General features: G+C 47.0%; 1 protein-coding gene across 3 annotated transcripts in view; it reads left to right on the top strand.

The window, feature by feature from the left end:
• Positions 1-15,296, top strand: part of TP63 (tumor protein p63) — a 109,339-nt gene that overhangs the window by 28,655 nt on the left and 65,388 nt on the right. Inside the window, exon 1 of one of the 3 annotated variants that reach the window (XM_052804492.1) lies at positions 8,044-8,382. The exons of the other annotated variants lie outside the window; for them this stretch is intronic. Within the exon in view, the coding sequence (XP_052660452.1) occupies positions 8,341-8,382 (42 nt within the window). The 5' untranslated portion in view covers positions 8,044-8,340. Of the gene's footprint in view, positions 1-8,043; positions 8,383-15,296 lie in introns of those variants that run through there. 3 annotated transcript variants of the gene reach the window in all.

Below are 15,296 nucleotides of genomic sequence, written 5' to 3'. Positions count from 1 at the left end.
ACACTTTGATTGGGTTAGAGCCCATAAGTGGTAAACCCCTTGGGCAGCTGGCATTTCAGCAAGCCACAAAGCACAGCTTGGACACCAACAGAAGTAGAGTGGTGTGGCCATACCCAAAGTTCACCTTCCTCTGGACTTCTTTTGGTTGGTTGTTTTTGTTTGGTTTTTGGGGGTTTTTTTTGACCAAATTGCTGGAAGAAGGGAAATGAAGCCCTCTTCTCTTGTTAGTTGGAAGTAGGGTGATGAATTGAGCTGTCCGTATCCAGCTAAATGAAAACTTTGCTGAGCTTTATGGTATCCCCCTTTGTGGAGTGAGATGGATGGAGAGCACCTCACAGTGCTGTTGCAAGCTGCAGTGCTGACGTGCCTGAGAGGGGTGGCCAGGCTCATGGGATGCTCCTTTCAGGCTAAGACAAACCTGGAGCACAGCCCTGGGAGCGTCCCACTCTTCTTCCTTGTCTAACACAGCCAAAGTGTCTGTGCTGCAGCAAGCTGTGGGGTGTAGCTTTTGTTTTTAAAGTCCTCTCTTGCATTAATTGGGATTCTTGCTTTGAAGAAAGTCTTATGCATCCAAAGTCTCACTACATATGTTGCTTTGTGGTTCTGCAGATCCTGCCCACAGTCCTGTTAATGACTATTATTTTTCCCTCCAATATTTCACAAGGAGACTTTTGGACTAGGTAATGTTTTCCTCTGAATGTCTCTACCATCTGCTTTCCACCTCACTGTTGCTGATTTGATAGCATTGAAATTAATGAGGGAGTGAATTGTCAGGCAGTCACAGAAAATTAAATCAATCTCTGTGAAGCGTAGATTAAGGAGTGGTTTGTGGCCTGGGTTAGTTTGCTCACTGCTGAATGAACTCTCTGCTAATCAGCATCTGAATTTGCAGAGATTAATGAAAGATCAAAGGAGTTTTCAGTAACGAATGTAACTGTCACTCTAAGAGCATGGATTTTTATCTGCAGCCTGCTTAAACAGAGGGGAAATGTACCCTGAAGCACCCTTCTTTCTCTTTGAGGGCATGGATGGGTACAGTGGACCTCATGGTGATGTCCAGACTGGATTAAAATTAAACAATTCAGAAACTAAAGTGATCAGTCTTCTGGGGAAGGTCTCTGGCCATATAACTGAACCCTATGGCTGTTGCCATACTGGTGGTGGACGTGGCCTGTGAGAGCAGGCAGAGGGCACCCAGACAAAGACCAGCACTGCAAAATACAACATTTCTGCATAGGAAACAAGGAACAAACAGGCTCCTTGGCTGCCTTGGGGTGTATGTTGTGGCCCAACATACCAGGGCAATATAGGATAACAGCAATGTGCTTACATGAGAAGTGTGAATTGCTGTCAGTTGCAGGGTCAGGGTTTAACCAGAGTTTTGGGAGACTGTTCTTGAGTTACTGCAAACCGATAACTTTTTTTTTTAATATTGGATTATTGTACAAGGGCTTGGGTGGGAGGGTGTTGGTAGTGTAGCAGAGGCTGGCTGGAAAGAGCTGCTGTGATTGTGCATTTATGAACAGTTGTGCATGTCCCGAGAGCAATCTGTAGTTTATACAAGATAAGAGAAGAACAACACTTTCCCCTCAGCTGCTTGTGCAAGAACTACCCTGGTCTGTCAACAGTTGCTCCTCTCTTGTAATTAAAAACAAAGACTGTCTAATCTGTTGCTATCTCCTGTTTTTCCCTTTCCCTGGCCAGAGTGCTCAGTCTCGTGCTGGGATGCAGGTTTGTGCCATGACCCTGTCTCACCTCCAGCTGGAGGGATGGGGCTGTTCACGCTGCTCAGAAGCAATTCTTGTGAGTTTTCTTCTGTAACTTCCTCTCTCTCACTTACTCCCTTACAAAATATTTTACGAATATGTTGGGGGGGGGGGGGGGGCAGGTCAAGCATGCTGTGCTGAGCATCCAAAGACCCTCATCAGGCAAATATGCCGTTCAAACACTGAGGGTTGTTACTCTGACAAAAGAGGTGCTGATAGCACAGGCTTGAACCCCCAAAGTCCCCTGGTCAAGTCTCCATGAGTGAGTGTCTGCTGACCTGTGGTTTTGCACTCATCAGTGCAAAAGTGTCTGCTCAAGTGTCTGCTGGCCAGTGGTTTTGCAGCTTTGCAAAAGATCTCTGCTTTGCAAAGGTCTCTGCCTCAAGACGGTTGTTTCCTTTTGTCTCTAAGCATTTTCGGTGAAAGCAACTGTTCTTTAAAGAGAGTCACCATGACACAAAAAAAGGGGGAAAAATTAGATAAAAGGAGCACCAGGAATAATGCTTTTTGATAAATCATCTGTATGCTCAGTGCCCATCCTGCATTGTACACCAGCTGTGGGAGGCAAGTCCCTCCCTGCTGGCACGTTGGTGGGAATGACCTTCCTTGATGGGGTTGGAGGGATTTTGGTTGTGTAGAGGGTAGGGAAGGCGTGGGGACCTTGCATCATCTTGGCTGGAGAGCTGAATCTCTCCAGAGGAGCGTCTTGCTCTCTCCTTAAATGGAGCTCGGCAGCTGGAGGGCAGAGTCCCCGGGGACTGCGTGCACCCTTCCTAAACCAATATTGCACAGCGGTTGTGAAGGGAACTGGTTTTGTTTCACAACTCCTTTCCACCTTCCCTCTCCCTGCTCCCCCCACTGTAGCGTTATCTCCTGACATGATGCCATTAACTCTCTAATTAGCCCTAGGGGTGTTCTGAGGGAGATAAGGAGGCTTCAGGAGCTCAAATAAGCAGCGTGTGCAGATGTTTACCCAGGGTCGGAGGGCAGGGCTGTTGTGACAGGCGATTGCCTTGGGGGGGGCATGCTCCTTGGGGGAGTGTGAGCAGAGCCGGGAGCTGGGCTCTCCTGCCCTCGGCGAGTCCATCTCTTTACCCTACACTTCTAAAATGGGGGGGGGGGGGGAATGCACTTTGAAGTCCTTGGAAGAAGGGATTGATCCTCAGTACTAAGCACTTGCAGCCAGGGTGTATTTCTAGTTTGAAGGTACATACACCTGAGTGCTTTCCAAAGGAAGTCCTGGGCATCAAGACCTGTCCCTGGGTCAGTAGTGGGGAAGCCAGGAAGGCATCGAATTTTTGCTCCTGGGTGCAGCAGAGCAGTTAACGCTGTGAGAACCGGGGGTGCCTGTCCCTCAAGCCATACGTCCCACGCAGTGCTCCGGAGCAGCCTCCCCAGGATGCACACAAGGTTGTATCCAGTCAGCAGCGGGGAGGATGCTGCTTTTCAGCAGCACCTCTCTTTTTTAATTTGTTTCATCTTGCCATAGATGGTTTGGGGGGTTTGGGGGGTGTGTGTGTTTGGTTTTTTGTTTGTCTTTTTTTTTTTTTTTAATAAAAGGGGAAAGTCCCTCTTTCGATATGTGCTGGGTTCTTTTTCCCCTCTTCCTTGTGGTTTGAACAATGAAGACCAGCTCTGCATGAATTTTCAAGAAAAGAGGGTGACACTTACATTCTTGAAAGTATTTTCTTTTTGCTCTTTAACCCAGCTGCCTGCTTTTGCAGTCTATCATGTCTGTCCCTGTAAAATCTTCACTGGAAAGACTCCCAAAGCCAATTGGCAGAGGCTGGTTTTTTGAGCATTCAGCAGTTATTCAGATACAACAAACAAACAAAAAAAACACCAAAACAAACCCCATGTTCTATTTTTTTCCTCCTCCTTCTGTTATCTCAGTCTTCATTTGTAAACATTTCTAAGCTGAGTGAACGTCACAGTCCGTGGAGACGCGGTTGATCCAGATGCTATTTTTATAAGACTGGAAAGGTCTGAGCAGCTTTTTTTTTTTTCTTTGATCTGCAGGAAATTCTGCATGAACCACCTAATGCACAGGCAGGTGTGTGCGCGCACACACTCACACCCCTTCTACAAGAAATTACACAATCTCTAGTTAACACTACAATTGTGGCAATGACTTTTTTTAATCCTCGTGATTTAGCGCACTTATCTTGTATCCAGGAAAGGTTGAGAACTTGCAAGTGGTACCGCTGAAAGAGGCTGGGACAAACCATGTAACAGCACAGGGAAAAGTGCATTCAAACAAAGAATCTGAATCAGCAGTTTGACTTGGCCGATGCCTCATTTTGGAAACTTAGGGGTCTTGCTTGCGTATTACTTTGTTCTTCAACATACCAGCAGGAGCCACAAAGTGTTACCAGAAGCTTTCTAGAATATCTGAGTCAGATCTGGGAGGGTTGCAGCTGAAACTCTCAAATCTAACTAGCAATTATTATTTTTAGTTTCCTACAGTATTGGACGTAAATTGTTTTAAAGAGATTTCCTTTCCTGACGCTGAGATGCTTTGCTGCTTTTTTTTTTTTTTTTTTTTTTTCAGTTCAATCCAGCTGAGCTTCCAAAGCTTGAAGTGCCAGGCTTTGTACAACTCCTGATGCTTTGGGTTGATTTCTTTATTTTCTAGTTTGTTCTTTTCCTGTTTGGGGTGGGGGCGAGCTTGTTGGACTAGAAGACTAGAGTTAAACCTTGTTTATCTGGCCTCAATATGAAGTAAGTCTTTATAACATGTGAAAGGAGGGCCTTTGCCTGAATCTGTTTGCTTTTTCTGACTAGGCTAATTGGTATAATAAGGTATAATCTCAGTCTACAAAGATTGTCTTGCCATGCCTTTTGACCATCACAGTTGCAACAGGACTGATGTTGGTGTTTCCCTTGGAGACCTGTCCAGAAGGCTCAGATAAATGTTTGAGGAGGTGGGGGGTGTCCCTTTGGTTTTGTGACTCAGCCATTTAAACATACGCTATTTCAGGGAGTCAAGTTTCCCTCTGAGAGCCTCTAAGAGATGCTGCCTTGCTGCTATTTGTTGTTAGAGACTCATCTATGTGAGGTTTTTGCATCTGCAAAAGGGGAGAATCAAATGAGACTCCGGGAGCTTTTCTTTCTCATGGTAAAATAGTGATCAAGCCTTTACCTCTTCCCTTGCGCCCTTGGTGCCGGTATGAATATTCAAGGCATGACACCAGCCTGTGGGGCAGGGGAAAGCATCTTATGAGGGGGGTGCATTTAGGTCTGAAGCCAGGCAAACAAAGTTTGGAGCCCTGGGGCGATGAGAGGGGTACACTTGTGCCTGGACTGTAGCAGCATTTGTGGGTGCAGTGTCTGGTGCATCCGCTGTTACCTCTTACCACCCCTGTCAGGGTGGTGGTGGCCTCCTTTGTGTCACTTGTGGATGACTGATTTGCAAAAAGCCGCTTGTCCAGCATCCACTTCAAGGCGACCACACAGGCTAATGCCTCTGAAACACTGAGCCAGGTCGGGTCTGTGTGTACAGAGGGCAGGGATTTGTGCTGACATGTCAATTTATTCATGCTATATACACCTCTCCTCATGTTTGACATGCAGATCTCTTTGGATAAACTTCCACATATCTCTGTGTAGTGCATCTGGGTGTTGCTTCACCCACAACCACCTCCAGCCACCTGTGGGACAGAAGATAGCAGATACTTAACACAACAGTGTTTCATTAATGATTTGGAAAAGGAGGACCTTCTGAGTTTCATAGCACAGCCAGTAAAAGAGGTTTTTGCAATGACTTGCTGAGGTTGGGAGATCTATGTATGTACCTTCTCCTCTTCTTTCCTTCCCCTCCATAGCTTTTGAACTCATGGGCCAGTATCAAAAGCTTGACAGTATTCAGGGGCCAAAACGATCCTCTGAGCACAGCATACCTTTTCCTCACTATTAGACAACAGAAAATCCACAGGTGACTTCTAGCTTGATGTCCAGCTCCACACAAGTTTTGCAGTGGTGCTGTGAAGTGACCCATTTGGCTAACGGTGCTGTGGCTGCTCCCTGCAAACCTTGCCTGTATCTCCAGATTAGCGCTTGTGTGGCTTTTTGGCTTGTACCCATCTTTGATGAGATCAAGAAAGCGCACCAGGCGTAGCCCCTGTTGTTAGGTGGTGCCGGAGAAGATGGAGAGGAGGGGAAGAGGCTGCAGCAGTGGTCTATAAGTTGCTCCGGTGATGTAGGAAACCTGCTGTGTGCTCAGGAGGCTCTTGCTGGTAGTTCAGGAGCGCTGAAGGTGCGTGTGGCCCCAGTGTGAGCTGGGATGTTGCTGTAGGTGGTAGGTAGGGCTCTCCCTTGGCTGGGGAGGGTTCAGCGCTTCTCTTTGCAGCCTGTTCTTGGAAGCACCTCCTCGCATCGTGCTCAGGGAGGAGGAATGGGGAAGGTGCACTGGAAGTGCTTCCAACCTTTCCCTCTTGTGCCCAGCAGTCCTCCCTTTAGCTGTTCTCCTAGGGTCAGAGCTAAATGAGACACTTATCCTGCTTCTTGTGGCAAGGAGCTGTTGCAGGGTAGGGAGGGCACTGCGATCCTCTGCTCTGTGTTTGCTCTTGTGTTGGTTCCTGCCTGAACATGGTTTTGCTCCGTTTTATTAGTGACAGTCTTTTGAATGTGCTGCCTGTCTCTAGCCTGGAGAGTAGCTGGTGCGAGCTTGCAATGTCCTTTAATTCGCAGATTGGCAGGAAGTCGGCGGTGGCTCCTGCTGCTGCTGTATGCTGGAGAAGGCAGCCCAGAGAGCTGTTAGCACCTTGAGCAGCACAGCCTGCTTGCTTTCATCTCCCTGTGAACCTGGAGTCCCCTCCCTGTGTGCCCAGAGAAGTCGGGGTTAAATGATACCCAAAGGCGAGGGAGTCGATGTGGCGGGGAGCAGCAGCAGCTCCTGGGCAGAGGCTCAGCTGCACGGAGGTGTTGAGGCCACGGGTGGGTTTCAGCCCTGCCGGGGACCCCTCTCCCCCGCCCCCCCCCGGCAAAGCACCTGCGGGTGGGTCGCTCGCCACCCGCGGCGGGAGGTTTGGCGTTGGCTGCGAGCGCTCGCAGTTTGCGCGGGTACTCGGCAATTAGGCACCGGTCTGCGTGACGACAGGTCCTCAAATAAAAGTCTGAAGCGGTGTCATTAGGCTGGGAGGGCAGGCGGCCGCGCTCTGATCTGGATGTTCGGTTTCCTCTCTCCCCCCCCCCCCCCAGCCCTTTAAAAAGATGTTTTGTTTCCCCTTGCTCCATGGCGCTTACTCTGCTCTTCGGGAGCAGGCGAAACGAGCCGGCTTTTGTTCTCGCTGTGCATCCCGCTTGCCCGGCGGGACGGCGGCCGACCCCTTCCAGCGGCGCCTTGCAGAGGGGCTGGGGGTGAGCCAGCTCCGCTCCGGGGGGGGCGGCCGGTGCCGGCGCAGCCCAGGCCTCAGGCCGCCGGCAACGCTCCGGGGGGCTCCGCTCGGGACACCGGGACAGGAGGGGGGGTGTCTGTGCCTTCGGAGCAAAATCACGGTAGGGCCGTTCTGACGGGCCTGTCTGCTTGCTCTGCTCTCCCACAGACCGAGTCTCCACGAAGCGCTTTTCCTATCTCTTCAAAAGCTTTAGTTTGCTGTGGGCACAGTGTCCAGGTGGTTTTTACTGAGCAGCACCCAAGAACTTCTCCCATACGTTACTTCAAAATCATGAGTCCCTTTGGAGGAGTTGCTTTTTTGTATGATTTTTTTTAACGTTTTCTGCTTTAAGCGAGATTATTTTAAGGCTTATTACTGTGGCGTGAATTGGAAGGAATTGCAAAGGAGGGGAAAAAAAAAATGTAGCTGGAGTAATGTCCTGCGAACGCAGGACCTGTTGGCTGTGAGCATGGATGAGAGTACACAGATGACAGAGAATGTAGCTGGATTATGGTGCATGAACAGTGATTGCTTCTCAGAAAGCTCCTTGCGGGTTTTGTCCCAAACCTGCATGCTGCAGCAGCCAGAGGCTCGGCTGTGTTACTGCACCGCCAGTCTAGAGCGTTGCATCTCAATCCCTTCCCGAACGTTTTGGGCTTTTGTAGCAGCAAAGCCTGTGCCTGAAAAAAACCCTGGAGTCTTCTCAGAAAATAAATAAATAGGAGAAGTTTCTTGGAGCAGCTCCTTTAGAGTAACTCCATGGCTGCCTTTTGAGTTCCCAAAGTTGTACGAAAGTGACAGGGGAAAGTTATAGTTTCCTTTCTTTTCATTCTCTCTCTCTCTTTTTTTTTTTTTTTGGTCATTTCCCCCCCTTCCCTTCCCTTTGCTTTTTGGAGATTGGTGATAAGGAATTCTAACTACTTAATGAGCTGGGAGAGGCCTCTCTCCATTGGAGTGGAGGACTCCAGGTGGCACTTTGACAGATTGGACAGGTAAGGCAGGAGAGCCCCACCTCCTCCTCCTTGCCTGTAGTTAGGTATATAAGGGAAACTTCAATTATGCAGAAAGGCACACTCCGAGTCCTGTTATCTTCCAAGTAGCATCACATATTTTTAGGGTCTTCTAGGGGGTGGGAGGTGTTTGTCAAAATCCTGGAGCCAGAAGAAAGAACAGCAGCATTGATCAATTTGACTGCTAACATGTTGTACCTGGAAAACAATGCCCAGTCCCAGTATAGCGAGGTAAGGATTCTAGGTTTGAGCTATGATATCTTTAATATATTTTTATTTTTAGTGAATGCGTGTGATTTCTTCACCCCTGTAGTCCTGAAGTTAGGTGTGGAATATGCACTTGTTTTTTGAAACTTTTGCACTTTATAATGGGAAGTGGAGTTTGCTGGGCTAAATATCTGAATGAGAGTGAACTTTGAGTCTTTACATTTGGGACAGTGAATTTGTTTTGGGAACCTTGATCAGCCAAACATAATTTTCTTTCATCAGAGAAAGAAGGCAAAGCCATCGCTTACTGTGGGCAATGCATACGGATTGTGTTGCTGGAGCAGTCCGAACCGTATCTGTGTTGACTGCATTATAACACATGTACTAGTCTTTTATTGCCAAAATTGCTGCTCGTTGTTAAAAGTGGACGGTATCTAGGAAATAACCAAAAATGCATTATAAACCCCTTCTTAGGTTACGTTTTTGAGTAAAACTATACGCAAACAAAGGTTCTCTGCTGCAAATGTTGCATTAGCGTCCACACCAATAACTCTTTTCCTTAGTGCTGTTAATACCTTGCCTCATGACTTGCAGCAGCAACAAGATATTTTAAACAGGGTGGTTGTCTAAACATATTATAGGAGGACGAACGTGAGTACAATGGATGCATTTTGCTTTCTACAGCCCTTTGTACCGCATGGGCGCAAGTGGAACGCAAACTTCAGATGCAGCTTTGATTTTTTTTTTTTTTCTTTAATTGCTTTTAACCAACTGGGTTGATGCTTTGTAAGGTGGCAGTGAAGAGAATTGCCACACGCTGTGCAAGTCTTTGAGGAAGTTACCTGGGATTGAGGGAGATCTAACGACAATATTGGTTTACATTCCAGCGGAGACAGCAGCTGTGTTGACATTCGTCAGAATGGCAATGCAGCAGAATCTCCTCTGTCTGTATGTGTGAGTGTGCACGCGTGTGTGTATTCCTGGTGAAAATGCTTCAAGCGCAGGGCACGGGGTATGAGACCTGAAACAGACAGAAGCTCAGCCACTTGGAAAAGAAAACAAAATAGGAATTGCAAGAGCAAGAGGGCAGCTAGGAGATGTGATAGCTGGTGAGGAAAAGCCTGTTAAAAGTACACTTGGGGTTTGCACGCCTGGGATGGCAGGTTTGCAACTCAGGGAGAGCGAGGGGTAAACTGAAACCGGCGTGTTTTCTCCGTCCCCCCTTCTGCAGGGAGTGCAAACACCCAGCGTGTGCGTGGTTCCTAGCTGCTGCTGCCGCGCAGAAGACCTGAATTGTGTGACTCTATTTTTCCTAGGTTAATTATAAACTCTTAAATGTAGAGAGAGCACTTCTTGGAGTGTTTGCTTGGCGTTATTTGTCTGCTGCTATCTGATCAACTTTCGCTGAATAGCAGCGGCGGGGCTGTGGAGTCCCTATGGTTGACTTGCTGGGCTCATCTGTCAGAAGCGATGCGCTCAGGAGCGTTCTTGCTCCGCTTAAATGCCGCTCATCACTGTTGCTGTCAGGGGAGTCATTTTTTTAAAAGGCTCTAGCTCTGATTTTTTTTATTATTTTTTTTTTTCCTCCACCCCCTCCTTTCCCTCTTGGATTTGAACATGGTGCACCGACTTTGTTCATCCAGCGAGGCATTGTACACTGGAGAAGGAAAACCCGATTAGCATTGACTTGACTTTATTTCTGAGGAAGAGCAGTCTTTCTAATGACTTGTCTCAAAAGAGAGGCAGACTTGTTAATGCTCAGTTAAAATATACTGGTAATGATGAACATCGCCTGTCCTAAGATTGAAAAGAAGATGTAGGCTTTGGCATGGTTTCCTTAAAAAAGAAAAAATAATTTAAAAAAAAAAAAAAACCAGCTTTCTGTGGAAATAGAAGTAGCAATTTGTTGCAACTGGTGCTTGCTGGAGTTTAGATTTTAGAGCTGTTGACGGATTGGGCAGAAGGTAGCCATACCAGCTCATGGAAAACTTGGTATAGACTACAGTTTGGGTTTAAAAACAGACAAAAGAACTTACTTAAGGGGGGGAAGTCAATTCTCACACAGACACACACACAGACACACACAAAAATCAAATTTTAAAATGGAGAGCCGGGAGTCCCCTCCCACCTGAAGCCCATTTCTTGGCATGCTTTGCCCAGCTGCCCCAGGATGCTCGCTGCCTGCTTGCAGATGCCGAGCTCTGTCCTCCGCACCTGCTGGTGGTGCGGCACATTCCACCCCGCAGCCTGGGAACCGGCCCTTGGGCAAGCCCCAGCGCAGACTGCATGGCCAGGGCGGTGAGCTCACACCATCGCCCATGGCCCTATGGCGCCCATGCCCGCAAGCGCCGTGCCAAATGCCGCAGTGAGATGAGGAGTTCCTCCCAAATGAGCATAATCTGGCTGAGAAAAGCTGGGAAAGGGGAGAAGGGTGTTGAAGTGAATCACAGCCCTGAAAGGCTGGAGGTGGAACCTGCCCCAACCACTTTTCTAGCTTAATCGTAACCAGCATTTGATCTGGGTTGACTATAAGAACGATTAAGCTCTTTGTTGGCAGAGCACTGGACTTGATGACCCTGGAGATCCATTCCTGTGTGTTTATGAGTAGGAGATGTAAAAAGAAGAGAGACGTCGGGGCGGTTATAATGGGGTGATGAGGTGCTGTTGAACAGGAACCCTTTGGATCTCATTGTGTCTTCCTACCTCATCTCCACATCTGGAATTTTAGGTGTTATGCACAAATGTTTGCGGGGGAGCATGCACAAAATTGGGTGTGAAGAGAGTATCTGCAAGTTTGTCCAGTCTTGTCCAAGTTTCCTGGGTGCTGGGAGGGGAGGATGAGAGCGATAGAGATTCCCTTTGGGGACTCTGGATTCTTCTGCCGTTTGGCTGAGATGATGATGCAGAGTTTGGAGTGTTTGCTAAAATCAAATTAAAGCATTGCCAAAAGAATAAACACATCTTGTTCAAACAGTGATAAGAAATGTGTGCTGTGACTTTTGATTATATCCTTCAGCCTTCCCAAAGATCTTCCTGCTCTTCGTGGGAGAGACACAAATTAAAGAATCTCTTTCTGTTAAGATTTTTATCATAGTTTTGGGAGGGGGGTGGGGGAAACTAGTTTTATACTACAACTTCTTGTGCTCTGCTTTATGGCTTTTTGGCAGCACTCCTTCATACTGGAAATTAAGAAAAACTGTATACAGATTGCTGCAAATATCTTTGGGGTTAGGATAGCCTGTTCAGAAGGGTGCATTTTTGGTTTTGCTTTTCTCTTCCCTTATAGCTTTTTAAATAATAATTCAGATGTATCTGTTTGAGCTGCGGTGCCCTGGATGCGAGTCCTTCCTCTTTGCAGGAGCAGACATGTGCGTCTCTGGGGTGGTCTGGAAGGATGTCCTGAGGGAGCTGGACCTCCTCAGTGAGAGGAATAGTTCTTGCACCTACCTGGGACATTGGTTCAGCAAACAGTTTAAGGTTAAGGAATCTGGGAATTGAGCTGTAGATCATTTTTGAGCATCAGCTTCATTGGTGTGTAGCAAAAGTGTGACTGGGATTTATTATCTTTGCTGTCAGCCTGGATTTGGTTGTGAACCACCAAAGAGGACAAAGCCATGGCCCCTCTGGTGCCACTTTCCTTAGCTGGTTTTGCCACATGGCAGCGGTCACCTCGACTGCATTCGGCAAAGGCTCTTCCTCTCCTGCAGCCCCTTCTCTGTGGCCCTTGGCCAAACCTGGGGTGAAGGAAGCGGTCTCTGGGGGATGCTGCCTGGTCACTGCCCCGGAGAGCGGCTCATCTGCTCCCTTCCTCCAGTCTGGAGGCACCAGGGAGAAAGGCTCATCTGTGCAGCACCCCCGCATCTTGTCCTACCCCAAGGTGAAAGCACTTGGATAGATGCTATATGAAGCCTAATGAGTTTCTCAAGGAAGGTTTTGGCTAAACCTGGCCCTCTCTCCTGGTCCTTCCTCCTCCCATTTGCGATGATGTCTTGGGGTTCTGCTGGCTCCAAGTAGACGAACAACTCCCAATCCCTAGGAGGAAACTTCTCCCTGAGCTGTGCAGGGCTCAGGTATGAGCGCTGTGCCTTTCAGTGGCCTCTCTTTATTGAAATGTTATCAACATGCCACATGTTTGGGCACAGTCTCTCGTTAGGAGCAAGAAATAGGGAGATGCACTGGGGGTTGTGTTCCTTGACAGCATCCAGCTGCAGTTCCAGCTTTGTTTTTGCTGTAATTGCACTTAAGGGACTAAAGCTTTTTGTCATGTGACATCTGTGCAGGCTTGTGAGGCACATGTCTTATCCTTGCACTGCAAAGGTCTTCTGCAAGGATGTAGAGGCCCTATACAACCAGGTACCTTTTCCTCAGAGGTTTTAAATCTGTAGTCCAGTTGCAAAGGTTTAACCTGAAATAGAAAAGCTTAAGGTTAGATATGCCTGTATCTTTTGTTTGGAGAGACTAAGTGGATACTACCACCCTGTTTGTGTCTGCCAATGAAGAGACAGAAGTAGCCTAGAGAGATGAACAGCAGGGAGCTGAGACCTGACTCTTGCTATGTGCTCCCACCTCTCTCCCAGCTGAAACAAGAGGAGCACTCTGGGGGAGAAAGACAGGGAAAGGCAAGAGTTGAGTGTGTTTCCAACAAGGGTCCAACCACTTATTGGAGCAGGTTTGTCAAGCCATAATCGGGTACTGAAAAATTTTGGTGATATCAGTCTTGATAGTAGAGGTAATGTGACCCCCATGTTGAGCAGTGAATTGGGGATGTTACCTGGAGAAATCCTCTCCTTGCTTTAGATAGAGGGACTGGACCTCAGCAGTCTATGGCTGCGGGTGTAGCCCAGAAGTAAGTGATTATAACCTGTATGTGGGTGGAAAGAATGAATGAGTGTGTCCTTTAATAGACAAAAATGAAACCTGATGACGTTCTGTCCATCTGCACAGCTTTAACTTCTCAGTGTGTGGCATGCAATGCTTCTGCAGAAATCAGGATAGTTTGGCTGTGTGTAAAGTGTCATTGCTGCTCAGTAACACGTTTGTGTGGTTTGCACAGTAATGCAATTACACTAGACATCAGACTGGAACCTGCATTGCCATTTTATAATTTTCTGTGCTCAAGAGGAGGATTAATAAGCAATATGAATCTAGGGACAGGGGATCCTCTCAGTTGCTGGAGAATTGCTAGCTTGCTTCATTTGGCAAGAAACTAATACTAGATATTTTCTAGAATGAAGAGGTTTTCACTATGAGAGATGGAAAAGAGCTGCCATTGCAGTGCAGTGAGGACGTTTTACATCTTGAACTGATGGTTGTAACTGATGATGCATTTTTGTTTGCTCTAAGTTGGCCTCAGTTGAGACAGGATGAAATTATCCATATACTTTCTGTTCAGGATTATTCCTTGGGGAATGCAAGAACTGTTATTTGACTGGTTATTTTTACCAGTCTGATGGTTTGAATCTTCCACAATGTCACCAACACCTGAATTCTCTGATTTCTTCTGACACAAGCACAGTTATGTTATTGCCTAACTCCCTCAGGAGCTGTTTTTCTTTCTTCTTATTTTGTCTTTTTTAATAACAAAGTAATGGTTTTAAGTCAAGTGAAATTGCTTTGCTTTTCTTTTTCCCTGTCCCTGAGCGTAGAGAAACAACAGAAGGAAGCTTTGTCTGCCTTGTGTGTTTCAACTCATCTGGTGGCTACCTTTTGGGTTGTGTCTGCCAAGTTATGCCTAGTGGAAGGGTTTATTTCCAATCGTGGCTCTGTTTTCTGTGAGACAGAAGCTTCACTAGTTCCATGAGGAAGATATGGCATCTGCAACAGGAAAGCTGTGGATGTGGGATGTGAGAGGGTGTAAACCGCGTGCTCTGTGCTTTCTTTCCTCTGGAAGTCATTGGCTATAACTAGTGGAGAAACTACTTATTTCATTATCGTGAAGGGCTGAATAAAAGCGGGTGTTGCCTGGCTCAAGGCAAATTTTAAAATCTATTTACAAAATGTTCCCACTGGAAAAAAAAAATCTGGAAACGCTTCAGAAAGGAGCTCTTGCACTGATGGATTTGTGCTAGACACTGTTAAGCCCTGTTATTTTTCTGGCACTGCCTCCAACGCCTCTTGAGAATGTGCAGAGTAGGCAATAAAATGAATGCAACTCTTTTAAAACAAGGTTGCATAAATCATCAGAAAGGAGAGGAGCTTCTCGTATACCAACAGCAACACTCCACTCCATCCTCTCCAGCAGAGAAGTGAGCTCAAGCTCTTTGTTTGTGCCACTTGGCCTGGATTAGTGTCAAGTCACTTTTGGTATCAAGTGGAATTAAGAGGAAAATAATTTCTCTCCAAGGGTGTTGAAGTTCAATTTTTTTTTTTCACTCACACGTGTCTTCTAGATTCCCTGCTGTCTCGGTGCCATGATTGCCTTACCGTCCCTTGACAACTAACCAAGGCCATGATCTTTAGAGTGATATGTGAGCTCAGCCATGGTTAGGCATGTGGGTGGATCTCTCTAAGTGAATAAACGTGCTGTTCTTCAAAAACTTCCTGTTTTGTTTTTGTTTCTTCAGTTATAATGTGAAATGATTTCTGAGAAATCTTCCAGCCTTTAGTTTTCCAAATGGAGCTTCCCATCAGAGCTTTGCTGTGCGGGCAGAAGATGCTGTAACTGTCAGAGGGATTAAAGAGCTGCTTTCCAGCAAGGGCAAACCACGGGATGAAGCCTTAGTAGAGCAGCCCAGGACAAACAAGAGTTTGCAGGTTGTGATTTGGCTGCGAGCTACTGAGAAGGAAGTGCAGTGAAATCTAGGGGTGAACATATTATAAACAGACTGGCTCCTGGGGGAGAGTCCCAACTCTCTTCTAAAGTAGAGCCTATGAGAGGTTTTCCAGGTTTAGCTTAGCCGCTTGCAATTACCTTGAGCAAAGAGCAGATAGAGCAGGAT

Source organism: Harpia harpyja, chromosome 12 (assembly GCF_026419915.1).
Source record: "Harpia harpyja isolate bHarHar1 chromosome 12, bHarHar1 primary haplotype, whole genome shotgun sequence".
In the NCBI taxonomy this organism is placed as follows: Eukaryota; Metazoa; Chordata; class Aves; order Accipitriformes; family Accipitridae; genus Harpia; species Harpia harpyja.
This window is presented reverse-complemented; position numbering and strand designations above follow the sequence as displayed.